The sequence below is a fragment of the Pagrus pagrus genome (genome assembly GCF_965226575.1).
Source record: "Pagrus pagrus genome assembly, chromosome: 23".
Lineage (NCBI taxonomy): Eukaryota > Metazoa > Chordata > Actinopteri > Spariformes > Sparidae > Pagrus > Pagrus pagrus.
In genome coordinates, this window is record NC_140205.1 from 8,626,839 (window position 1) to 8,654,736 (window position 27,898).

Consider the following 27,898-nt stretch of genomic DNA (forward strand, 5'->3'; position numbering starts at 1 on the left):
AACGCTCGGGAAGATTGATGGGTTAATCAATGAGAACGTAACTATGGCAACAGGCTGTCTGGATTTAATTGGATATTTCTGACTCTCGGAGCCCGATTGATCGAGACCGGGAGCGCCTGGAGACCTTAATTCAGTTGGCCAGATACTGCTGTGTTTAAACTAAGGAGCAGTGAAAGGTCGTACTGATCAATTTAGCTTGTTGCCCTTTGTAACTACATGCAAACACGACTGAGAGTCTACGGCCACACTAGCAGGTTGGTGAGGCTTTACTGGTAGCATTAGCATGCGCTAACGCTGATGTTTAGCAGGTAATGTTTTCCATGTGCACAATCTTAATTTTTCAAGTTAGCATTTGCTAATTAGCAGTACCCACTACTGGGTGGCGTTAAACCCAGGATGCAGCAACATGGCCTGGGCAAAATAGTGTCGGAAACTTGCACCTGAGGAGGTGAGCCCTGGCATTGAAATTGTTAAATCCGAGCAAAAGAAAAGAAAACAGCTACTAGCTTGTAGGCTGTTGTAATTGTTTTCAGTAGCAATAGTTGAAGGAACGGGGGAATAGGTGCCCAGTTACCTACTTATATGATAAATGATATTACAAGTCTACATTCGGTAAATCAGACTACAGCATCTTGATCATCCCACTAAATTTCTTGGCAAACCATTAACAAATTGTTGAGGCATATCACCCGAAACCACAAATATGAACCTAACGGTTGCGCTAGAAGATGGAAAATAGTTAGGGGTTCTTCAAAGTCAGTAAGATAAACCTTCTGCCAACCTATCCAGTAGATGTTGAGACTGATAAGTGAAAAAAAGGTTTGACCTGCGTGGCAATACATGAAAAGTCAGGGGGTCACTGATGTTGCATGGCTGCACAACATTTATTGGCAATCTATTTAGTAGTTGTTGAGGTATTTCAGTCTGGACCAAAGTGGTGGACCAGCCCGATTGATTAATAGTGTTATCACTAGAGCGGGCCAAAAAAGCTAACATGTAAACTATGGTTTGCAAAATGTCTGTACACTATAAACTGATTAATCAAACGAAGGAACCAAATCCAAGACAACCTCAGTGTTAGAATTATCAGCTACATGTGCTACACTGTCAGGGAGACTTCATCACAAAATGAATGCATTTGGCTAGCATAGCTTTTCTAGCATTTTGCGTCAGCTCAGTCAAGTATGAATTAGGTTTGAGGGCTCGGCCTCAGTGGTCGGAGGAAAGACCAAGGATTCCTGAAAGTTGGAACTAAACATGGTCATCTGTAAACAATAGCATCGCCAAAAAGCAAACTGATACGACACATACACCCAATGGAAATCTTTTATCATTTTTTGGCATGTATCAACCCAGACTGGTAACTTTGAATTAAGTCATCTAGCTGGAGGATGTCTGCTTATATTTTATCAGTGGCTGGCCTGGAGCAGTGGCTGTGTTCCAGTGTCTGTTCTGACGTGCAGTGAGGAGAAGCAGACTGTTGCTGTGGGTTTTCTTGTGCTCTGGACCTGATCTCACAAACAGACTCAAATTTGCATTTTTATGTTTTCCATCCCAAACTAAAAACTAGTGGCTTTTTAATGGTGAAGTTAATAACAGAAGAAGAAGCAATAACCAAACTCCTTCTCCCGTTCAGACGCAGGGTTAACAGGAGGTCACACTCACCTTGAGGGCTTCAGAGCGGTTGGCCAGCAGTCTCTCTATATTCCCGGCAGCCGTCGCCACCAGTTCCGTCGCATCGTTGGTTTCCACGGTGAAGTGAGCTTTGTGATTATGGTATATCTGAGACAATCAGAGGAGAAGGGAAAGGGTCAGAGGTGAGCAGAACTGGATGTCAAGTCCTCGATTGTCAAGTCACTAGTTTCACTATCAGAACTTGGTCCATTCAGTCCAATAACATTCAGGAATTTAAACAATTTCACCACTAGATGTCGCAAGAGACTCAGCCGCACCCAAGAGTAATGTACTGAGAGTCCATGAATGACAGTGAAGCAGCGCTACAGTCTATCAGGACAACTGTGACACAACAATAATTCAATTTAACTTCCCTTCCTACGTAGTTTACCATTAAAACGATAAATAACTTCTGCTGCGTGCTGAGTGAAACTGGAGAGAAGACGGGAGCAAGTCAATGAGTTTTCCGCAACACATCCTGCAAATGTTTCACAATAAAAGCCTTGTTAAGAAATGAAACTCTAGAGGGCTTTTAATTTGAAACAGATACAAACATGAACAGCATAGTGAAATAACTCAGGCTACACAAACAGCGTTTAACACTAATAAGCTGCACATAACTTGTTACTGATTGGATTTTTGTCTCTTGTGGGCTTCAGTCTGAGTGATTTTATTATGACCACAGAGACATCATAACAAGCCATAAGCACAGCACCACCTACTATATGGAGCTGAGCTAATCGGCCATCCCTAGAATAGTAATTTAAAATATGAATTAGCTTTATATAGCCAAAAATCTGCATAAACGTCAGCATTAAACCTGATGAACATCTAAAAATAATTTGTTTTGGGGTCTTCTATCCCTTTCAGTAGGCATGTCCACACGATGATCAAACCTCAGTTTTCTAGTCAAAGACGATCACAGGACATCAGGTCGTCAAATACAAACATACTGTATAGATGTGATCAGTTCTGGTAGGATCTTGCTCATATTCACTCAGTCTCAAGGTATTTTTTCATCCACGGACACACTGTGTCTGAGGCTGACACTGCATCAGAGGCCGTCTTCTATCCTTCACCAGACCTCACCGACCAAAGCACAGTGACTCAAAAAGAAAAGAAGCTACATGTCCCCTGATTAAATTGCAATGTCAGGTTATGTAACCAGACCATTTACTGTGCTATGAAAAAAAAAAAAAGGCTCCAGCAAAAAGAAATAAGAAACACAAATGCCAAACAGCCAATTATTTAGCAGCCTGGAGGGATTTCATTGTCCGACATTCAAAACACAGAACTGAGGCGCGTGCGTGTATTTGTCTTCATCCTCCAGGCGTCCGATGGGTTTTGATTTAGCGCAAGAGCAATATTAAAGAGCAGTACTTTTTAGATTTGGATTATGCTTTGCAAATACAAAATACCCAGGATGTTTTTCTTTGAATTTCTATATTTATAACCTGTATGCTGAAAGTTGGATTTGGGCTTTTTGAGTTGAAAACTGACATGATTTTGAGTGACTAAGGGTACAACCGCGTGCATAAAAGTCTACAGTTTGTGTTGACCATTAACAATATTGGAAGACATCCCAGTTTTAATTTACAGGATGATCTGTATCTAATTTCTCCACATGTATTATTAACTCGCAAGCTGTGTAACACTCCCTTTTAAATTCTGCATGCCGCGTACAGGACTTTGCCGCCTTTAAACAAGGGCGTCGCCCAGCTCAAGATTTCAAGGAGGATTCGGTTACACAAAAATATCAGCGTGTTTAATTCTTATTTCTGGTGACAAGTCAATCCACCACATCAAATAAAAACATGCTTTGTAACGATTTCCGTGACACTCTAAATCCGACTGATATTATTCTGGAAGGAAGCGGGGAACAAAAGTGCCAGATGCATTATGTCAATCAATGTGGATCTAAAAAGCTTCTTCTCCTTTGTCAGATGTGGGCTTATGTGTGTGTGTGTGTGGGGGGGGGTGGGTGTGTGAGTGTGTGTGTGTGCAAGGACTACAGCCATCACAGTATAGTCCTGATGCTGATCTTATCTGAGCGTGTACATCAGGGCTGGCGGGATGAAGTGATGCAGCTTTATGTCTAATGAGAAGCTACTATATATAGAGTGGTGATGTATTGTGACAGCCGAGGTCATGCAAGGAGGGTTAATGAGTGGAAAAGAAGCAAGTGACAAAGTACGCACGATAATTATTATCAATGCTAAATCTGCGTAATGAGTTTTATTTCAAGCTGAACTGAAATTATAATTAGCTAGTTAGCCAGGAAATCAATATGTCCATTGTGTTTGTTTTCGTACTTATGGACTTATTTGGTCTGAATAGTGATTAACGGAAAGGAGATATTAAAGTATTCATTATTTTTCTGCAGTGGCATTGCCCCCTACAATAGTGCTCCTCAGTCTTCTCACTGACAATACTGGCACTCATAATTGATTGGTGCAATATGTGAGGGCACTAAAAATAGTTTGTCATATCAATGGAAGGCATGAGGACAGTTAACCAGCCCAAGGCCCAACAGAGTGCTGCAAGGATAACATATTTTGTAGGCTAACCCCACAGTTAGCTCATCAGCTTGCTAAATTGCTAGTCTCGGTCGCCAAGCCTACCAGCTGTTTTCTCATGACTTAACCACTATAATACTAAACATGTTGTGACTTCTCGTGTCTTAACCACGAGCTCATGAGTTCAACTTGAAGGCACCATGAGCTAGTTAAAAAAGGGGGAAAGGTGTGTCTCCTCACAATTCGAGCTCTCAACAACAAAAAGGCTTAGACGCTGTTTTCAGAATTCCTTATTTTCTTACTTTGTTGGAATAAAATGCACGAACAATGAATATACACGGTCAATTAGAGCAACAGTTGTAGTCAGTGTGTGTGTGACAGAGGGACAGAAAGTCACGCTTACCTTTTTTAGGTGTTGCATACCGCTGGCTGTGTCTGTTAACGTGATCAAGTCTTTTTGCATCTGGTCCACCCATTCCTTTATTCTGAGAAAAACACAAAAAACATACAATTAGCCGACCAAACCTCATGAACTAATGGAAAACTTCTGATCGGCCTGGGCGGTCTAATCAAATTTGTTGAGCTGCTCCGATCTCACATGACCCAAACTGAGCTTTACTGCTCACTATCACAATATGCTAAAAAAGCTGTGTAGATTAAGGGAGGGGAAGCGTGAAATAATAATGTTTAGCCAAGTGAATACGTTGCTCTACTCCACATGAGCTGTGCATTAAGGCGAGAGCTATTCATAGTTTGTCAGCATGAGAGTGTCGCGTCCTCAGGGGTGAGATGCTGGTTTATGTATTCCTCTGATGAGAAAGAGGACAGAAAGAGACAGAAAAGAGCCCGAGAGAGACAAACGCTCATTAATTAGGGTTTAGACTTCGTTTTAAATGACTTTAACACACTTTGGTAAGATCAGAACATCCCTGAGATTCCTTGACTCAATCAAAATTATATGTTATTGATGTTACATTTCAGAATACTCTAAACAGTTCTTAACAGCACGTCTAAACTAGAAATCAACTTTACGCCTCGTAACGTAGCCACGGGGATTTTAAGGACACCGGCTCCTTATATGGACTCCTTGATATTCAGTTCAGTTCAGGTCGTGTGTGCACATGGATGAGTGTGTGTGTCTATGTGAGACCGTATCCACTGTACCCCCTCACTGTCATAACACCAGTGAATGTCTTCACTTGGCAGGTGAGACGTGACCCCACACACGCAACAAAAAGTTATTGGTGTTTGTTTCCAAAAAAGTGCATGCTTGACTGGCTGTTTTTAGGCTTTGATAAAAAAAATGCTTGTTCCAGATAAGCCTCCTAATGATGCATTCATTTGCTCTCTGGGAAATAGTTCAAACCGTCATGGTTTGAGGTTTTGTTATTTCCTGTTTTACTTTGAAGTTCTGCCCTCATGAACCTTTAAACTGGGCAAAATCATTGACAGTTGGCCATTTTTTCATGCAAGAGCTGACGAAGAACAACAAAAGCACATAATACTCTGGTTAACCTCCTTCTGTTCAACTACACAACGTGTCCTGAGCCCTCTGAAAACAATACACTGTAAGTACACCAACAAACCCTCCCCCCCCGCCAGCTCCTTTACAACAGCCAATAAAAAATACATGACATAATCCATAAAGAAAATTACCCTTTCTCCCCCACGGTGTGAACTAACCTCTTCACCTTCCGCGCCGCTGAGGGGCCTTTGACATACGAACCCTGCCTCTGTTATCTTATTTAAAAAAAATACAGTGTAACATGAGAACGGTTAGCTCACGCTGGAAATGTGTAGCATAGCAGCCACGCTGTATATTTAGCCTACTGAGAGACAGCTGAGGGCGGATATAGAGTGGTCAGCACATAGCTCTTTCTATCCCCCTACAACTATGGGCACATCTCTTATAAATTAACTTTTAAGTGTTTCAGAGTAGTAGCTGTTCTGCGTGCCGACTGCTGCACATGGAGCCAACTCCAGGGTCAGGATAAGGTCCGCTGACCATAGCGAGCAGGTGTGCACTGTGTTAGGGTTGTTATGCAGCTGACTTTTTCGAATAAGTTGGCCTGGAGAAAGAGGTGGGGGGGTCATTACAACAGGTGTCGGATGTGAAAATGTTGAGCGTGTGTGGGTGTATGTTTATGCCCGATTCAAAGAAGAACTGAGGATCATTATCCGTCCATTGTTTCAACAAAAGCTCACTTTGTCCTCACACATGTAAAGTCAACCCAATGTTCAATGCCCTATTAAAAATTAATCCTATTACCACATCTCTACAGCACATTCTCGTCACGTCTGCTGTAAGCGTGGGGCCGTTTTGCTGCAGAACACCTGTTGCTGATCCATGGCTAGTGTCGCACTTGTAGGTACAGACAGCTCTGGTCATGAACTAGCTGACACTAATCCTCCAGAAGCTGAGGACGGCTACAACAAGCGCGATCCAGGTGAAAGTGATCAGTTCCTCGCATGTCCGCACCAGCTCGGATGTTCCTACATGAGGTCAACCCGGCGCTAATGGCTCACCACTTACTTTGAGTGAGAATCTTTGAAATCTCTCTGATCTTGGCGTAATAAAATCTCTTGGGTAAAGCAGCGTTCTGATTAGCCACTTCCACAAATAACCATCTTCCTCTTATCCTCTTATCAGTAGGACATACCTTCCTGCATAACATCAGGATGTGTGGGCTTCATTGTGAGTTTACTGTATGTTTTGTGATTAGAAGCACACTATGGAAAGAGTATTTTACTGAAAAAAAGTACAAAAACATTTGTTGAGAGAATGGAAACTTGGAGCGGTACATGGAAAAATAAGATAGCATCATCATCCCCTCCCATGCTCGGCAGCTCCTATTTTGCCCCCCTCTAACTCTCTCTCTCTCGCCCTCTCCTTGGGGAAATTGGGAGAGAGGGGGGGGGGGGGGGGGCGACGTGGAAAGGAAGGAAGCTTGCAAAATGGCTGGTGAGCCATGCAGAGCCTCTCGGATACAGTGGTTAGACTGCAGGGCCGGGGATGAGAGGGGCCAACGCGAAGCTCAGCCAAGTGTGAGACCTGCTGGCATTACAAGCCTCTTTTCTCTCACACTTGTCTCATTGAGTCATTAATATCACCCACTTATGAAGCAGACTGTTTCTTTTTTTTGCTTTTTCTGACAGGCAATTGTCCAAGCCCCCTTTTCCTCCTTCATATCTTTTATTCTTGTTGCCAGTTGTGGTCGCTCACTCTATACACTACTGGTTTAACTGCATAATCTGTTAAACTATTTTTAAAAACCATTTCTATTGCATTTCATTGTCACTGCGTTGCTCTCTGGAGTTGATTTTACACCTACTGCTACTATTATTACTACGAGGTACTGTTCAGCCTGTGAAAACAGATTAAATATGACTTCTGTGGTGCTGGAAGGAGCTGCCAGTTGACCAGCATTTACCAGTCCCTATCGAGATGCATTATGGGAAATGTAGGATCCACTGTTTTCGGGGCTTTACCTGCACTTAAGACTAAAAATCAGGATTAGGAAGAGGAGGACATACATTTTTATCAAGTATAAAAACACTCTAGATAAGTTGAACATAGTGAATCTGGACAAGAGTGGCTTGAAAAGGTAGCTCAGTGTTTTTCAGTCCTGTTCCTGGGCCTCCTGGTTCCCTGCTCCAACACACCTGGTTCAAATGAAGGGGTCGTTAGCAGGCCTCGGCAGCCCTTGATGACGAGCTGATCATGTGAATCAGGTGTGTTGGGGAAGGAAAAAAATGTGAGACGTGCAGGGTGCCTCCAGGGTGTCGACGTGCAGGGTGCCTCCAGGGTGTCGCCCTGCAGACCAACACCTCCAATTTGCACTCCTATGTCTGCGGGACAGCGACAGAAAGCTTTCAGACTGGAAACATCACAAACTGGCATTGTTCGTGTATGTCGAGCACAGGAAAGCTCTACTGCAGGTAATTAACACTGCCCAGAACATCACTGGCACCCATCTAGCGAGCATCTGTGATATGGTGAAGTGAGGCGTCTGTGCAGAGCCTAAGAGGTACTAAAAGGCAACGCCCACTACAGCTAGTGTCTGTTCAGAGTAGCTTCTCTCCTCAGATTGTGAGACTCTGGTTTGTATAGTTTTTGTTTTTGTGGTTTAAAGAAAAGGATCTATAACTGGAGTTTTGTTAAACAATCTTTTAGTTATTTCACAATATAATCTTCCTCATCTGTCGTCTTTGTCTTCAGTAATTCAGTAATTATAACTTGCGCTATACAGTATGACACAATATAAAAAAATCTCACACAACATTAGGAAATCTGTTGGGACTGCAGGGCTTCCAGACTCTCAGTCTTTCAATCCTTAGGTCATTGTTTAGACTGGCCAGGAAGTTGGCAGCGTTACTGTTGTTATAATGTCAAAAACACAACATAATCCCCTCCTCAGTCCTCAGAACGACTACTAGCGGGAGTCTTAAGGAATGCCCATATGCTGCAGCAGCAGTGAGGCTCGTGTTCGACCATTTGGTAACGTCTAGTGCTGCGAACTCCACTGAGATAATTCCAGGAAATGCTTGTTAAAGTGGACAAGAAGAGTTGGAGTTTAGACAAACGGATCGTCTGATACGAGGCCTCCGCTGCTGAAAAGATGACATTAAAATTTCATCAAGTTCTCTCCAATATCCTCAGTCACAGGCAGAAATGTGCCGGTGAGTTAAATGGTGTGAAATTAGATGGGGGTTCCAGTGAGCGGTGTCGATATTGCGATGGATCGTACCACACCACACCTCTGCAGGCCAAACAAAGATAAGAGATAAACAGGAAACAATAAAGTCTATGTGTAAGAAGGCCTGTGCGCTGCTAAATTAGCTCATTCCACAACAAGTCGATGTGTGTCTTAATTTGCGTTTGGCCCAAAGTATCCCCTCCCCTCCTCCTGTAGCCTCCATCCCTCTAATGACTGGAAAGGAAGAAGCTGCCTCCGTTTGGCCGGCTGTCACGTGTACGCGTGTTCGTGTTGGTGTCAACGCCTGCATGTAACCAGAGCAGCGGGTCTTTCAGAGGGCAGTAGGGGGTTGCCCAGGGTCAAAGGTCACCAGGACAGGTGCATCTGTTTTGCTGAAGCTCTTAATGTAATGAGGTGGGTGTTTCCCATTTGTGCATAAGTCAGAGTGATGGGCCAGAGCGTGACAAAGCACTGGATGACAATATACCAGTATAAGAAAACTTAAAGGATAACTACCGTTTTTTACAACCTGGACCTTATTTCTGGCAAAAGATATGGTCATTTACTCACCCAGATAACTTTGGTGTCATTCGGCGTCGTTCGGACGAAATTAGATCCAGTGTAGCGGCGATATATCCATATAATGGGAGAGACGGGGCAGCGACACACAGCCTCTATATAACGCATTATCTGCCACGAAACTAGTTCATTTCACCAATATTTTGTTACGATATGCTAGCGCTATTCCCCTCTGAGTCCGGGCTCGTCCGTTATCAACATCCGGGGTCAAACTAGCAGTAGCAGCTACAGGTAATCAAGCCGCGCTGTCGCGGGTGCGCGCGCAGCTCAGAGACGACATCTTCCAGGTCAGAGGTAGTAGATCAGCCTACAGACCCCGGATGTTGATAACAGACGAGCCCGGACTCAGAGGCTAATAGCGCTAGCATTTCATAACAAAATATTGATGAAATGAACTAGTTTCGTGGCAGATAATGCGTTATATAGAGGCTGTGTGTCGCTGCCCCGTCTCTCCCATTATATGGATATATCGCCGCTACACTGGATCTAATTTCGTCCGAACGACGCCGAATGACACCAAAGTTATCTGGGTGAGTAAATGACCATATCTTTTGCCAGAAATAAGGTCCAGGTTGTAAAAAACGGTACTTATCCTTTAAAGCAGCACTTGGCAACATTTTGTGCATCAACAATGGGCTGAAGCACTATTTTTAATGTGAGAGGTGTTGCTCGTAAGGAAAAACCCACAGATAATTACCACCTGCCTCTGCAGTTCTGCTTTTTTCTTTTGAGCGTCTATCATCTCATTGTTTTGGTTTCACAGCCCACAACTTTACTGTTGTGGTACAGTCTCGCTGCTCAGAGCTACCCTGTTTCCTGCAGGAGAAGGCAGCTCTGGTAAACCCACTGACAAAGAACAGACAATAGAAAGGCAAAGTAAGTGACTAGCTGGTGAATGTAGTGGAGGATTTAGCTGGTAAAGAGCCAGATATTTCCCTCAGAAGTTGGTGGAGACTGAATAGGGCTGAAAGGCGAGTGAATACTGGACCTACATTCATCAGGTGGCCAGAAACACGACTCTTGCTTTTGATGTTTGATGAAAGATGGTCAGTTTTAGTTTAGTTTTTTAGAGTTTGAAGCGTGTTTTGTGCAAGGTAAAATTACTGTTTTTGTCAATGGAGTCTGAGGAGAGTGTCACAGCAGTTGTATTTTGTTGAATAAAAAACCCTTTTACTCTTTCACAAATATGTCTGTATGTGTAGGGATCCTTTCCATAGTGCTGTCAGACACTTAGAATAAGAATCTGAGCCTGTCAGTGGCTAAAAAAAGCACTTTTAGTGGATGTAGTTTGACAGATCCAGTTGCCTTTTTAAAGATTGTGTTGCAGCCACTGCAGCCCGTTTCACTGCTGCCGGCTGAGGCCAGCTCCAAAGCTTTTTGTACCTATTAGTCATTAAGACACCAAATGTGTTTAAAAATAGGGCCGAGCTTGAAAAATACTAGAATAACCCGACCATATTTAGCTAATTTTGATGACATACAGCCTACAGACTGTCAAATTTGCAAGATGATAATCCTCATTAGCCTGTTTTTAGATTTTAAATGTAAATTTTGAATCAATTACTTTATTGACATTGTTAATAGTAGTGCTAGTGTGAAACTGTTTAATGATGACAATAATTGTCTCATTAATTCAAAATTAAAATGTAAGGGGTTAATTACACAGAGAAGAAAACAAGATGCATATAAAAGTGAGTGAGTGAGTGAGTTTGTAGTACAACCTGTATGAGAGACGTAAGAAAAAAACAAAAGCCTGATTATAACTCTGATTTTTCAGAAACACCCTGACTCATTATTAGAAGAAAAACAAATAGCCTCGTTCAGCCAGTTGGGAGCTGAGTGCCCAATCTGAGGGGCAAACACGCAGAAGTGGACACAGTCCCAGAATAGAGAGCATGACTCAGCGTGGGAGCACTGTTGTCTTACTCATGACCACATTAACCCCTCCAGCCGAACAGTGTGTGACTGTTGGGGAGGCCGTTCGTTCCTCTGCCTCTGTTTTTACGTTTCAAAACCACAGCCTCTGGCCTTTTATCTGTCGTGCAGCTGTTTGATACACTTTTAGTGGGGCTAATACACTTATAGGACAATCGGCTCAGGAAGTGAAAATGCTTCAACATTCAAAATCTATAAATATTAAAGCCTCTTTGGTGTCATTTATCGGGAAACCATTTAGATTGAAGGATATTTCAAGATGGTTACAGGAAAAGCATCTTTGGGTCACATTCTGGATTGAATTATTTAAAGGATAATCTGGTTGATTACAATTCCGGGCCTATTTTGATTGTTTCGGCCATCAATCTGTGCCATCAAGTCAGATGGGGGAAGAAACAGACATCAGGTAGTCTTATTTAAGTTTCAGTCTCAAGATTTTTGCCAACATGGACGTGACTTATTAACACCAACCGTGTATAGATTGGTTCCCTAAATCTTGCTTTAACTATGCTATTCGACTGGCCACTGGGCTCAAATTTTGCCGCCAAATATGAAGGACAAGTTACGGCACAAAGGAAGCACAACGAAAACAGGAAGAGGCACTGTTTTCCCCGGTCACCATCCACAGGTAACGGAGTAACTGAAGTGTCGGTGTTGTGTCAAAGTCTGTTACCCAGCTGATATGTGTTTCCTCCTTAAATAAACGTTGTCTAATTACACTTTAAACAACTCAAAAAAGAAAGCATTTGAACATTTGCTATTTCCTGCTATAAAGGAAGTTAATGTTATCTGATCAGGAGATTGTTTTTGTCAATTACCCGTCCGTAGCATGGATCTAACAAGGGAAATCCGGATACAGCGTCGGAGGCAGTGGTCAGTTCAATCCTATGCAAATTCTGACAGTGAACCGAGTCAGTTCATGAGGATTATAGTGCTTCTAGTGTTTTTTTTCAAAATGTAAGCCTATGGGAAAAAGGTGGCTCCTGGTTTAATTGTTGGCTTGTTTCTTGCCCCGTTGCCACAATTACTTGGGCGACTACGTTATCACCAACAGAAATGATAAGACTATGACAACAAGACCAAAGTTGTGATAAACCGGCACTTTCTTCTAGATATAAGATGACCTCAAACTGTCCTCAACCAATACTTTGTTTTTACTTTTACCTCCAACTAAGGTTTAGATAAAAAGCTCACAGGCGGACTGTCACAAGGGGTTTGCGAGAGTTTGTTATCCAACTTTAAAACAGAGTTCCCCGATGGGGTTCACGGAGAGAAGATTGGGAAGATTTTTACCTTCAAGCTTTTTCTGCCGAGTCCTGTCTATACTTTGATACCGAACTTATTTTCTATGTCATTTGCAGAAAGAAAGCAGGAAGGGGAACTTTAGATAAATACCCTGTGGACCGTCATCTTATGCTGTGGGCTGTCAAAGTATTGGAACAGTTTGTCATAACACACTTTTTCACGTCTCGCTGGTTAGCAGGCAGCAGTTGCTTCGAGTCTTCTCATCTCGACTGAGACTCACGGTGTGAGTAGGATAATTTCATGCAGCGTGTGTGGCATATCCTTAATCAACAGGGGATGAGAAGGGAGTACATATAGGGAGAAGTATTCATTTCTCTTTCACCGCAATGACCTTATATTGTCATTCAGCAGCGGAGGTTTTCAAGCTCGCTCAAGTTATTCTCTAGCTTTTAAAACTAGACTTTGTATTTCCTGTCTCCTTTTTGTTAACACCGTAGGATAAAACCGACACCACGTAAACACTCCGAGTTCACCCACAAGTTCAGAAAAATTGATCCAGCAACGTCGGACGCTACATCATCGGACTGATTCGCCGAAAAGTCGGCTCCGACGCCCGACATGCATGTGTGTGCGCGAGCAGCCACAAGAATCCGGGGCTCAATATCCAATCTCGGGAGTTTCCGCTCCAGCACCCTTTCGCCTTGTAAACATCCTCGTGTTTTTATACTCGGAACCAAGTATGCGGATCCGCATTTGATCTCTTAATACCATCGCAAAAAAAACGTCACGGAGGGGAAGCATCCGACAGCAAACACTCTCTTGCTTGTTGTGGAGTCATGGTTTCCAGCACTGGGGAGACAGCTTGAAAACCTTAAATCCTCTTCTGATAGTAGTAATTTGGGCTTCTAATCTGTTCTTAGAGAGAGACAAGGCTGGCATCATTACAGGAAGAACAGGGGGATACACAGATACGAAGACGGGGATGTTTGAGGACGGCTGTGTGGATGTAATTGAGCCATTGGGGGATAGATAATAAGAGCTCTGACTATGAGGCGAGGCATCTAATAAGCAACAAGCCTGACAGGAGCAGGAGCAGAAAAGTGACTGTCTTCCACGAGGCTCGCTCTTTTTCCTTGATGTCTTTCCATACGTTCTCACACTCTTCAGTAAATCTATCACCTTTTGCTTATTTCTTTTTCCCTTCATTGCTCGGATCCTTCTGCCAATTCTTTCCTCTTCACGTCCTCCGTATTCCCTCTTTCCGTCCTCGACTCTGTTTTTTAATTCAAAAACACTGTTTTCTCGTTTCCTTTCTACCGCTGAACGCTTACGTTTTCATCTCGCAAACTCGACATAATTAACGGCCTTATTCACCACCTAATGCTTCCTATTTTCTCTCTAAATTAACTCGTAACGCTGGAAATCCTTTGTCCTCCTCCCCTCTCGCAAAGGAGACAAGTGATGATATCCTCTCCTTTATTGAGGTCAATAACACCATAATTGCAGGCTTTGTAAATGTCTCGCGGCCTCATTATCTTCCATGTAAAGACGTTATTGATGTTTCTGCCTCTCTTCTGCCGTTTTCCTCTTAGCAAACAGTCGGACCATTATACCGCCGCCCCCCCCGCCTCGATCTGAAGAGCAGTGTTTAAGTGAAGCCTTGACAACGGTGTTTTAGGCGCTCTATCAAGCACTTATGTTGGGGTGTATTACAGCTGCGGAGCTGACAAGACATTGTATGAGATCATTACCAAATGATGGGTTGGTGCCGGTGGGCAATCATGCACTGATGGAGCAGGTGTTGGCTGCAGGAAGCTGATTACGGCCAAAGACAAACGGCTTCATATTGACTTGTTGTGCTCGGTTTAACTTTGAAGGGACACCACCAGCATTTACTATGACCAGTATATAGAAAGGGAATTAGTTGGTCAGTTAGCGACACAGGGTACATCTTCAGACTCTGCTGGAACATCCCTTAGATTGTCGTGCTGTTTTTTCCACCTATAAATAAATTAAATTGAATAAAAAAGCATTCAGTTATTCATTCACAATAACATAAACTCAAAGAAATGTCTATTGAATGTCAGACCAGGACATTTGGTTATCTAAGCCCTTCGCTTTACAGCCTGTCCACTGGCAACAGAGGCTGCCACAGAGGACCAGGAGGGGGGTCGGACTCTCTTCCTACCCTTGCCCACGTTTGACCTCACACTCTGGACCGACGGCTAGCTGGGAGTGACTCGGCGTCCCCCCCCCCCCCCCCCCCCAGCGCCTCGTCTGCCTCGTCCACACCCTCCATGTCAAAAAGCATATACGTCCTGACAGAACTAACAGCTCCCATTGTATCACCTCTCCCAGCAGGTGTCTGGACACATTAAGTGGGTGGAAACAGAACGGTTGTGACACCTGCAAGTGTTTGTACTCGCTGCAGAGCGATCACACCTGCTGGTGAGATTCCAACACAAAATACTAGACTAAAGACAACAAAGTATGGGTTTGCAAAAGGGTTTTTCCTCACACTTTGATATTATTTAAGCACATATCTTCTTTTCAATCCCCAAGTATTTCGTATTATTTTAGAAAAAAATAAGTATTTCTACTTAAAATGTCTGTTTTTTTCCCCTCCTCTTGCTCATCTTCATCCCTCCAGCTGTCTTTCTCTCTGCTACATGTCGTTTTGAGCTGCCCTCAAATGACTAAACCTCCACATCCCTGTCACCTTCACACTTTCTGAGCAAACTCTCTACCCATCCACCCATACCATCAGCCCTGCCCTGCTGCCTCACTGCACACACACATACACATTTATACACTCAATGTGTCTAAATAGAGAGATTAGAGAGCCCCCCCTGGCCAAAATGTCCAATTAACGTCAATCGAGACGCCTACACAAGCAGACTACTGTTAGCGTTGAACTGAGTACCGGTTTCCTGATGGCTACACACACTGCCCAGTGCAGTTTAGTAGCGTAGTGTAGTGTAGTCTGGCATTTACAGCTCTTCTGCTGCAATACGGCTCCATTAAGGGGCTCAGAGTAGCCATCACAGGCCATCATGGACTCACTTTTCTCTGCGTGTCTCTCAAAATATAACACATCAGATGGGCTTGCGGTGTCTCACTAGAGATATTTTAAGCTCTTCACAGCTGTAGTGTGTGATTGGCATAAATTGGCTTGATACCACAATTCAAAATATCGGTAAGAAACTTTCTTTTCAAAATTGTGTGTTTAAGTAGAAAACCCTTGCAAAACACGCTTTTTTTCATGATGCTATTTCAAAGCATATAAATCTAATTCATCTAAAATGCATTTTTGACAATTTCATATCTCATTAATACGTTAGGTTGGAGGTCTTATTTACCTTTTTAGATGCTAGCTTGCGTTTACCCCAGACTAGCAGCTAGTCCACGATGTGGCCGCTGAGTAGATAGCCTATCAAAGATGCTAGCAAAGCAGTGCAGTACTTATAAAAGGCTAAGCGCAGCAGAAACATCAGAAACAAACAATTTGGTGATTTCATATACCCTTTACCCTCTCTGTCATGCAAATCAACCGCCACCTGTCTACCTGGAAGTTGTTAGCATGACCTCAGTGGTTTTGTCTAAGTAGTGAGCTTTATGCGCCGAACACACCAAGTAATTTAATATAATCGTTGAGACTAGTTATGAGAAGATTTATACTGCTCTCATTCCAGTAGGCTAGTTGAAATATGAAGCTGGAGCTAACAGGCGGTTAGCCTAACATGGTGAGCATTTGTGAGTTTTTGAGATGCTAGTAGGCTAGTTTTTCTTACCTTTAGAGAGAACCATGCTAGCTGTTTCCCTCAGGTTTCTGTCTTCATGTTAAGCTAAGCTAAGCTAACTGGCTGCACCGTCATATTTAGCGTAGGCACAGACATGAGAATGGTAGCAATCTTCTTATCTACCGTAACTCATTTACAAACTTTTAATCCACTTTCTTCACATGAATATAGTTTGTTGACATTAAAAGAAGTGTCAGAATAAATCGCACATTTTTAATAAGGCTATTTTATTAAATGAGACTTGAGCTTGGAGACGATTAGCTTAGCTTGGCATAAAGACTGCAAAACAGTTACTGTCTCAATCTCAAGTTTTTGAGATGATTATTCTTTCCTTTTAGAGAGAACCAAGTTAGCTGTTTCTCCAGCTAGCTGTTTCCAGTCTTTATGTTAAGCTAAGCTATGCTAACTGGCTGTTGGCTGTACATTTATATTTAGAGAGTGGTATCAAACTTCTCATCTAACTCTGCAAGAATGTGACTAAACAATGTCAAAAGAGATTTTTCATGCCCTCTCTTCAGACGAATACAGTTCAGTGTCCAAGAAAACACATTTTTAACAAGGCCATTTTATGAAATGCTCATATTGTTCTCGTCGTGTCGTGTTTTTGGCTTAACAAAACAATTCTGGCGTGTTTAGCAAGTCTTTATGAGTCCTAACAGTGGCAGTGGGTAGCATATTTTTTCAACCCACAGACAAATAATGTATGTGAACTTGAAGAGATGACAGCTACAAAGACTTTGCATGGGTTTGATTTTTAACTTTCAGTCACGCACAACTTCTACTACTACTTTCTCTTCTATATCTTCCACACTGCTTTACTTTACAGACTATTGATTAGTTTGGTAGGCTCTTAATGTCCTCAGAGCCTTACAAACAAGCTTATAAATAACTAAACGAAATAAGGAAGAAGTGACACGTGCTTGATTTATAACACAGCCTTAAAACTACACTCCCTGTGCTTTATATTACAGTATACAGATGTGCTTCCTGCACCGGACAGGCCTCCCAACCAAACAGCTGTTAGCTATTCCCAAGGTTGCCTGGGAAACGCTGCAATGGAAAATTCTCGGGAATTTCCATGTGCCGAAGACGGATTGTGTGGAAGTAATACAACGTTGGGGCTGCTGCGTAGGTCCCATACTTTCTTTTCAGGGCACATATATGACTTTTTCTCAAGAAGAGAAACTTAAAACAGATACTGAAGCAGAACTCAGAGGCCACACATGAGCAAAGGGTCCGCTAAATTACAAGCAGAGGGATTTATGGGAAGCTCCCTGCCACTCTACACCCCCTCTGTCTTGTATCTTTACCTACGTCTGAGTAAGGACACGCAGCGTCCCTTTCCCAAAGACTGAAGCTAAATATAGCAAGGGTTGAGTTGGGGGTAAATGGGAGCGAGTGGAAAAGAGAGATGAAGAGAAAACGGGGAAGTGAGTGTGGCGGGGGGAAATTGAAAAAGTGTGAGAGAGAAGCAAAAGATAAATTGTGAGAGAGGGTGAAGAAACTAAAGGGAGAGCAGAACAAACATCCACTGGCAAAGATCCTTCACCCTTACATGTATGTTGTGTGTAACAGATATAGCCAGGCCAGCTGCTCGACTCAAGGCCTCCCTGAAAATATACCTGCAAGCAACTCCCTCATGGCGGAGAGGTGCAAATCACAGCCAAAGGAAACCCAAGACAGGCTGATCATTTCCATCTGCTCATTACATTTGATTCATCCTCTTCAAACCTCCGGGTATTATCAGTGTCATACTCCAAGTTAGATTTGACACCGGAATAAAAGTTGAAGGAAAATCTAATTCATCACCTGTTTTTTTTTCTTCATACCTCAATTATATTAGGTGAGACATTTTAAATCCCTCCGTCTCTCCCAGAGCAAGAAACAAGATCAGGGCTCGATGATTCAATCAAGACGCACAGCCTGGAGCTATTTCTTTTTACAAAATAACAAAAACATATATAATTTTTTTGAAAAACAGTGTGTTGGACACTGCGACTGCAGCCAGGGTGATTTTCCAGGGATACAGGCACGTTTTCTGGTTCAAAACATCAGGCACAAATGTGGTTTTAAAAGCATTAACAAGTTTCTTTGCTGCGAGCCAACTTCTAAAATTATGACTCCAGTATTTGTCTGACCATAGCGCTGTGATTATCTTCTTCATCTGTGTATTTCTATGTAGCTTTTATCGGTGCAATATGTCACGTTCAGGAGCAGAGCATCCAGGGAGCATCTGGGGTCCAGAGGAAGTTTAGCCGTGAAATAAGATGCATATGGATGATCTCAAGTGGGAACTGAGACATCATGCAGGACAAAGTACAGCTGAAAAGTAAACTACCATCAGGGAAATGACACTCGCATTAATGGAAACATTAGATCTGGTTGGATTAATCTGAAAAGCTGATGATTTGTCAATGTATTTGTCGATGTATCCAGCCAAATCTCAGGCTAAAGTTTGTAATAGGCACTGATCCACTAGAGGTCAGCGGGTGAGGGTGACGGTTTGGCCCGATAATGACGGGAACAGACGAATGCAAAAGCGAACAGCCAGTGGTGACGTTTTTGAGGAAGTAGTTATTTTAAGCAAATCTATAATCTTTTCCTAAACCTAACCAAGTAGTTTTGGTGACTTGATTTTGAAAATAGGACCAGACACGTTCGGCGTGATACCGGGTTGAAGCATCTGTATCTCGTCATCACTGTGATGTTCTCAGCCAATCAGTGGAGACTTCAGGAAATCTCTACAACAGATCAAGAAATAGTCCCACACATAATTTCCCCTAAAACCACATATTGACAATTGTATACATTGGTTGAATGCAAATAATCTTTACTATTCCTTTTTGAGGGAAGTCGAAGTCCGGACTACGACACTAGTGGAGGTGTGCAGTTACTGACTTTAATTTTTTGGTTATCCTTTACGTTCGCCAAAAGTTTTTGATGCCTTCGGAAAAAAGAAAGCGTGGACCTTCTCTGTTCTGACTTCACGCTGTACATATCTTCACACTCTCCATGCTCACAACTGCCCATGTTGCTTTCCGTTCAGATGAAGTGCCTCCTCACATTATGCCCGCTGATCGCCAGAGACGAGGCCGCGAACACGAGAAGCATGGCTTTTTAGCTGGTTGAGCATGAAATCTAGTTAGCCTTTAAAAAAAAGAAAAAAAAAGAAAGAAAGAAGCAAGTGGGAGTGGGAGAAATGGGGCAGAGGGTGACAGAAACTGTGGCTAAAGAGAGGATGGATATGAAATATGTCTTTTGGGTGACTAAGGCGAGAGCCAGAGAGAAGCATATGATCACGTCTTGGATTTGGATGGCTGCATTCAGAGCAACGCACTGACACATGATGACATTTGGACGTGTTTTCGGCCGTGAGGATGTTAACAAATAACGTTAAATACACAGAATCTATGCGGTGAAATACCAATAAACATAAGACGTATGGGTTCAAGAAGGCCAACAGTCTGGATTTCCTCATTTGTCTCTCCATCTCTATCTTTTCTCATCTCTCAATGTCGGTAGCTGGCGCCGAGATCTCCGGGGCACAGTCTATGACATCAGACTTTGCATTCCAGATTCGATGATGTTAATCATCCGCCCCCGGGCAACGAAGAAGAAGAAGAGAGGAGCGAGAGATAAAGAGATACATAGGGAGCCGGACGGATAGGGAGATGGACAGGGAATGAACATGACTGAAAGGGAGAGCGACGAGGAAGAGAGTGAGAAGGGATGGAGGGAGGGCTGCGAGGAAGAGAGGGGACATGGAGATCTGAAGCAGACAGATGCTGGCATGTGAGGTTAGAGATGGAGCCCAGAGATACAGTCACACTTCAAGCCATGAGACAGGGAGGTGAGAAAGAAAGAAGGAACATGTGCACATGTAAATGTTTTTAGTCAGAAAATATTGAGCCACTTAAGGCCTCGCTCCTCCAACGTTTTCCTGAAGGGGAACACACTGGGGTCGTGCTTCTCCACCCCTGCCCTCCTCTTTCTCTCTGCAACTGTCACCTTGAGGAGTCAACTTGAGGCTTGTCACTCAAAATCACCGTCACCGCCACGAGAGCACGACCGGCTGCAGTTAAACACAGGAGCGCAGCGAGAGCGAGAGGTGTTCTGCAGAATTTCAGCCCACTATTTCTTGTCATTATCACTGACGGCCGAGAAACAGATGTCACAATACAGACGGCGCGAGCTGACGGGAGTGTTTTTCTCGTTTTTCCAGCCGGGCACCGTCTTCTCGGCTAAATGAAGTTTTCCTAATTCAAACAAAGAGCCCCTGCCAATCTCTGTTTGAATTTTAATATTGTTTTTCCTGCCAAACTGCCAGTTCTACTCGGTAAGTCAACTGTGTCAGTGAAAGTGGGTCTGCAGCCCGCCAAGCCTGCGCGAATATCATGTACACAACCCACAGATCAATCCACTTAGTGCCCATGAAATATAGGGAGTGGGCAGGCCACTCTGCTAGTCTGACATCATTGTTCTCTGCCATTAGGCTGAGTGCCATCATGGCTCTCTGCGTCCCTCGGGGACCGTTCTTGGGCTGCGTTCAAAAACCCGTCGGTCCTGCCTCCGCTAGAACCATCTGGAATATCTTAAACCTGTTGATTAAGTGCGAGGTGCAGCGTCGCCCACCTACATGTTTGTTTCATTTAGGAACTGTGTTCCTGTGACTGTAGATATACATCATCTGTTGTATCTATTAATGTTGCACTGTAAATATAGAGGTCGGGAGTCAGATTTAGACGGAGAGGGCGATACCTCTACTGTAGCTCAAGTTCATAATCCGTCCTGCAGGGCAAGAGGAGAGTTTCAGCGCATTGCTGGGGGGCGAGTTTGGCTGCTAGTCTGCATGTTGGCAATGATAAATCATCCATATGGTGGATTTGTGTCTAAACACACAAGTGAAATATTGCATGCATACAGATTACTGTAAATTGGCATCTAATAAGGAGCTAGTAGTCTTTATAAAACTGTAGTTTCTCATGAGAAGTCTTTCAATGTGCCCACATGGTCTGCAGAAAAATAAGAAATACTCTTTTGAGTACAATTGTATTTCATTTTAGACCATCGTCCATTATTCTTCCTTTATTATTTTATTGATTTGGTCTGTAAAATAGTGAAAGTGTCTACCACAAGTTCCCACAGCCTTTTTCACGTTGCTTATTTTTGTCTCACAAACAGTCAAAAATCCAAAAAGATTCAATTTACCCTCATAGAAGTTAGAAAATCGACAAATATTCACATTTCAGAAGCCGGAACCAGTGGAAAACATTACACCACAGTGGCACTACGCTGTTTTGGAGAAGAAATAATAATAATACAAACTCTGAAAAATTGTTTTTTTTCTCACACAACTGAATAAACAAGCTGTTCTCAGGAGGAAAATAAGGTCCCACGACACCGGTCATAAATGGTCATGTAAATGAAGCGAGTTTGTTTATTTAGCTTTTTTAGGAATAAAACAAATTTCTTCCTAAAACTACATATTGCCTCTTTAACGATGAACTGATTATCAAAACTAGATGCTTCATGTCTGTTTTCGTTTGGATAAAACCATCTTGATGGGAGGAGCACCTGTTCTGACAGCTCCCCAGCAGACTCAGCATCAACTATCCTGTCCTGTCTTATAAATACATAAATAAATAAATAAATAAATAAGGCTTCTCCACAAAATTCTTCTATCCAATATGTGTGAATGCTACAGGAAAAGTTTGGAAAGCCAAATTTCAGAGCTCGGTCTGATTCCTCTGACAGCAGAGCCACATGTCACCCTGCTGCAAAAGCTGGCAACAGATAGAAAGCAGCTTTTAATATCATGTTTCACAAGGTGAAGTTGCATCCGAAGTAATGTGCAATCATCATCACTTGGCAAGAAGGGGCACGCTGAGGCGCTCCGAGGATAATGTTCCACCAACTGCAATTTAAAACTGAATATAAATCATAGGAAGACATATTCAATATAACATCAGCTTCTTGACCGTGGGATATAAAACTGTGTTAAAAAAGCCAGACACCGCGGATTATCCAGGACTTTCTTCAGAAGCCAACAGGCTGTTTTTTGAAGCTGTACTCACATCTGCGCTGTTGGGAATCCGACTCCGACCGACACAGACGAAATGCTTGACAGGAGTAAAAGTAGGCAGAATGAGTAATCCATTGTTTATTATTTCCCCCTCCTCAACCAGGATCCAGACAAGAGGGGGAAAAAAAGATGCACACAAAAAATTAAGGGTTCCCAAATCCACAGCGCCGTGCGTACTTCTCAGGGCAAAACCGCCTCACACCGCCATCGGTGCGCGCTTGGAAACAAATCTCATCTGGTGTCTATGTCCACCCCACCACCACCGGTGGAGTTGAGGAGTGTGCTTTTTTTAGGGTCGTGTGTGTGTGTGTGTGTGCGCGCGCGCGCGACTGTAAAGTGAGTGTCTCAAACTGCGATAGGCTATTAGAGCAGATCTACGGCGTGTGTCAAAAAATAAAAAAGGGAGGAAAGGGGGAGGGCGCATTGAGATCTCCAGCTCGGCCGGCAGAGCGGTGCCACTCCGCACACTGCAAGAAAAGAAAACCCCATCGGAACCGTTATTCAGCAGCCAGGTTTCAACTGGTGAACACGTGGGGAAGTGTGTTAAAGCGGGCGAGTTTTGAATCAGCTTCACATTGATTTTAATTCACATTAATTCTCCTTTTTTTTCTGGATGTTTCTGCTTTCTGCGCAACGGACGTTTGGATGAATATTCAGCGGAAAAATCCAGACAAAAGTGGGATTGTTTAATTGAATAATCCACTGTTCAAGATTCACTTTTAAAGCAAATTCAAAAGTGACATCGGGTTAACATTAAAATGGACGTAATTGATTTGTGGGTGACACTTTTTACAGTGTGTGTGGGGGGTTTGTGTTTTGCGTTCCTGACGCACAAATGGGTTTCCGGGCGCCCTCCCTGCTGCCACACGCAGCAACAATTACCGCCGGCTCTCTCGCCTGTTGGGAGTCTTATCAAGCAGCGGACACTGGGCACAATCAGCCGTGCGGCCACAGCGCAACACCGTGCAGCCACCTTTCTGCCCTCTGTCTGCGCGTTTCATTCAGATTAATGGGCAAGTCTGCATCACACAGCAGACAGCGACTAATATAAAGAAGATGGGATAGACTTTTGATGATGCTTTAAGCTTTAAAGATTACATCCATAGTGCATTATAATGCATTCATAATGCTTAATGTCTAGACTGATAACACACATAATGCTTCCTGTTGCACTACAAAGGCTGAAAAGTTCATTTATGTGTCACCCAGGTTGGAAAATGAAACTTTCCTTGGCTTTAAGTCTCTGAAACAATGAAGCAGTGAAGCTATGAACTGTTGATACGTGACCTTTGAGTCATTATAGAAATGCTTTGTAATATTTTAATATTTATGATGCTTATAACTATAGGCACATTATAAGTATGTTTTATAAAGCAGTACATGAGTTGGCATCATGATAAGTTATGGTCATTGTTGTAAGTTCATCGTGAATATTCATGTCTGCTTATAAATATGATTATAAAGCACTTTAGGCACATTACAACACATTATATGCATGTTCATAATCTGCTATAATGCATTATAGATGGGCCGACATGCAGTTGTGCAGGCTTCATCATTACATGCAACAGAAAGCTTTATGTGTGTTTATAAGTGTCGCCGTAAACGTGCTAAAATACACTGTGAATGCGCCAATAATGCACTTTAGATGTGGTCATCATAGAAAGAGTTAACATGCTTTATCGTTCATTATCAGTGACATATATGATGTTTTATGACTTGATAAAGTGCATCAATGCATTACCGTGCACTATGAATGGCACCATATTACACTATAGATGTGGTTATGATACATCATAAGCCACATCTATAATGTTTTATGACTGAAGTGCATCAGAAAGCATTATGTGTGTTTATTGGTGGTCATTAAATTCATTCTCACACACCGTGCACGTCCCCATATTGCACTATAGATGGGGTCTTCCTAGAAAGTGTTACATCCATTTTCTATTTCTCTACAAAAGTCTGCATCCTCGTAATATTTCTCACCATGAGATATAAATTTTCCCCCTAAAACGAGCTCCGTCCTCCAAAGAATGAGGGGCTTTGTTGTTTGATTTGTGTCCAGATAAGGACAACATTGTGCGGTCACATGTGCTGCTGAAACCACTTTCAGGCCCTTCAACTTGACTGCTTTCCCCGTCAAATTCAGCCCAACATCACACGAAAACACTCAAAATCCTCATCTAATAAAGGATCCCCCCCTTTTATTATGTATATCATTATAATCCCTCATTTAATTTGCGGGAGTGCGGTGCATCTGCTTATGCAGAAATTGGATAATAAATTCCACTTGCTCCAAGGGGTTGTGGCAAACTCAATATGAAGTGACATTTCCCTTTTGCTGGGATAATCAGCAAGGTAAATACCAGAAGAATATACTGTACTTTTAATGAGTTTTCTCTGCAAAGCCTCTTGTCAGACACAAAGCTAATCTCTGCCTAATTTCCTCAAAGCTCCTCAATTATTATGGAACCCCAAAGTTATTATTCCCGAGTTTAATTTTTGTTTGTGTTGAGGTGTGAATATGGATGAGTGCATGCGTTGATTTCCCTCTTTTTGCCATCAGTGTTGTCTATAGCTTGCCAAATGTGAATCGCACAAATAAGATTTATCGTGCAAATTGCTGCCCGTGTCCCACCTCCTCAGGTTTTACTACAACTATGACCTCTTGCCCGGGAGGTGGAGGCCGGGTAGTTTCAGAGCAGCCAGATAAAAAGAAATGTGTTCAGATACACTGGAAACAAATCAAATCAAATCAAATCAAATCAAATTTTATTTGTATAGCCCAAATTCACAAATCACAGTTTGCCTCAGAGGGCTTTACAATCTGTACAGAGACGACACCCTCTGTCCTTCGACCCTCGATTCGAGTGAGGAAAAACTTGCCCCAAAAAAAAGGCCCTTTTAACAGGGAAAAAAAAAATGCGGAAGAAACCTCAGGGAGAGCCACAGAGAGGGATCCCTCTCCCAGGACGGACAGACGTGCAATAGATGTCGCATGTACAGAGCAGATCAACGAGATCACAATGTATTCAATTATAAGCGATGGTTGACAGGATTGAAAGTACATAAAGATGTATTACAGCAATAATAATGAAATGCACATGGAAATGTGATTACAGATGAACACACAGATGAACAAGCTTTAGTGATAAAATATTCAGTTAATAAATATCAGAAATACCACAAGCCACATAAATCTGGAATTAAAAGCAAAAAAAATAAATACAATAATCCAACACCAATCCCTCATTCTGCTTCTGTTCTGGGACCAGGCCAGCAAATGCAACACTCTCTTAAATAGGATTATATGGGATTTTCACAGGGGATTGCTTTGTTTTACAGAAGCTTCTCAAAAGCAGCAAATTCAGTTTTGCTAAATACACCCCACTCCTGTTAATGATCTTATTTAATACACCCAGATCGGTTTTATGTGATTTTACAGTTTTGGTTCACTCTCGCCGTCCTCATCTGCAAAAACACTATCAAGCTAACGGCTAATGCGCTCGAAAGCCGGGAACATGCTAGTGCACTGTAGCATGCCGTTAACTCCTCACCTGACATTCCTGATCTCGGGATCTGAATGCAGACTTTTTGTCTTTTTATCTGTTAATTTTTAATTGACGACAAAAATAATATAACAAACAAAAAAAGGAAAGTAGTAAATACAGTCAAAATGTGTAACAAATCAAAAGGTTACGGCAACAATTTCAACCGTTGCAATGTGTCATTTGCAAAAACGTCTTCAAGCTAGCGAACATGCTAACTGTCCGTTGGGCTAGCTAGGAAACTGCTTGTTAATAAATTAGACAATTAAATAAGACTTACTGAAGTAGGAGACAAACGTCTTCAAGCTAACGAACATGCTAAATGTCTGTACTTCATGTCTCATGTCCTCTTGTTTGATAGAAATCTGCTTGTTAATAAATAAGACAATCAACCTAAGACTTAAAGTGAAACTCTCGCCAAAAAGCAACCGAGGCTTTATTTATGATTGGGTATGAGTCAAACCTTCACGTACAAGCACACTCATGACCAAAGAGGCACTTTTAAGATTTACCGTAGTTTCGTTTTGGGGCAAGCTCATTTTGAACGGGAGTACATAGGGCATACCACGACGGCATCAAAATGTCTATTTTTAGACCACTAAGAAGGCTCCACACATCATGAAACTTTACTGGTAGCATCACCAGGGTCTCTACTCATGACACGAGCAGTAAGAACATTGTTTGTGTACACAAAGTGTGTGAAAAAGACGGTTTTGAACTACTTACGCTTAGCTACTGGGACTCCGGCGCGCCGCCGCCATTCCAGGCAAAAAGTGTCGATCTCCGAGTGCGGCCATCATGACGGAGAGTAACGGTGGGACGCTCCTCGGGCTTATTTCCAGATGAATTCGCGGATAATTCGTTGTTCTGTCGTTAGTCAAAAGCAACACTGACGTCCATGTTGACAAGGGAGCCACATATTACAGAGCGTCCCACCGTTACTCTCCGTCATGATGGCCGCACTCGGAGATCGACACTTTTTGCCTGGAATGGCGGCGGCGCGCCGGAGTCCCAGTAGCTAAGCGTAAGTAGTTCAAAACCGTCTTTTTCACACACTTTGTGTACACAAACAATGTTCTTACTGCTCGTGTCATGAGTAGAGACCCTGGTGATGCTACCAGTAAAGTTTCATGATGTGTGGAGCCTTCTTAGTGGTCTAAAAATAGACATTTTGATGCCGTCGTGGTATGCCCTATGTACTCCCGTTCAAAATGAGCTTGCCCCAAAACGAAACTACGGTAAATCTTAAAAGTGCCTCTTTGGTCATGAGTGTGCTTGTACGTGAAGGTTTGACTCATACCCAATCATAAATAAAGCCTCGGTTGCTTTTTGGCGAGAGTTTCACTTTAACGAAGTTGGAGGAAGACATCTTCAAGCTAGGAAACATGCTAACTATCAGTTGGGCCTTCTACTTGACGGTTAGCAAGCAGAATAACCTGAAATTGGCTCACCTGAGTGGAATGCAGTATTTTTTGATATAATGATATCACACTTGTGATGTTCCCTGCTATTAAATGTCAAAATATCTGCAGTGAAAAAGGTCCATAGTTTGCAAATGGCTTTAATCCTTGAAGGTTTTAAATACAGTTTTCTAAGTGTGTTATAGTGCACACACGGTACCTGTGCAGCATATTCATGTCAAGTACGTCTGCAAATGAATTAAAAAAAAACGAGTTCTCTGGTTCAAAACTGGCTACAGTAGGGCACAGCTGCTATAAAAATGTTTTTTCTTGAGGCATGTTAGATTCACTTTGTGTAAAGCTTGTGTGGTTCACTGCTCTTTTATTTGAACCTGTTGACCACTGAGGTACAGTTTGCT

At 42.6% G+C, this 27,898-nt stretch overlaps 1 protein-coding gene and 1 long non-coding RNA gene across 3 annotated transcripts in view; one reads left to right on the forward strand and one right to left on the reverse strand.

Annotated features, from left to right (window-relative positions):
• LOC311252696 (voltage-dependent calcium channel subunit alpha-2/delta-1-like) overlaps positions 1-22,838 on the reverse strand; it is a 92,779-nt gene extending 69,941 nt beyond the window's left edge. Inside the window, exons 1-3 of the mRNA XM_084346115.1 lie at positions 22,521-22,838; positions 4,594-4,675; positions 1,666-1,782 (exon numbers count right to left, since the gene is read on the reverse strand). Coding sequence (XP_084202241.1) covers positions 1,666-1,782; positions 4,594-4,675; positions 22,521-22,603 — 282 coding nt within the window. The 5' untranslated portion in view covers positions 22,604-22,838. The remainder of the gene's footprint in view (positions 1-1,665; positions 1,783-4,593; positions 4,676-22,520) is intronic.
• On the forward strand, positions 7,966-18,247 carry LOC311252697. 2 transcript variants are annotated; one of them, XR_014621575.1, is made up of 2 exons: positions 7,966-8,129; positions 18,022-18,247. It is a non-coding gene; the product is annotated as an uncharacterized lncRNA (long non-coding RNA). The 2 variants fall into 2 exon arrangements; XR_014621576.1 differs by lacking the exon at positions 7,966-8,129 and adding an exon at positions 17,428-17,574.
• Positions 22,839-27,898: the final 5,060 nt, after the last annotated feature.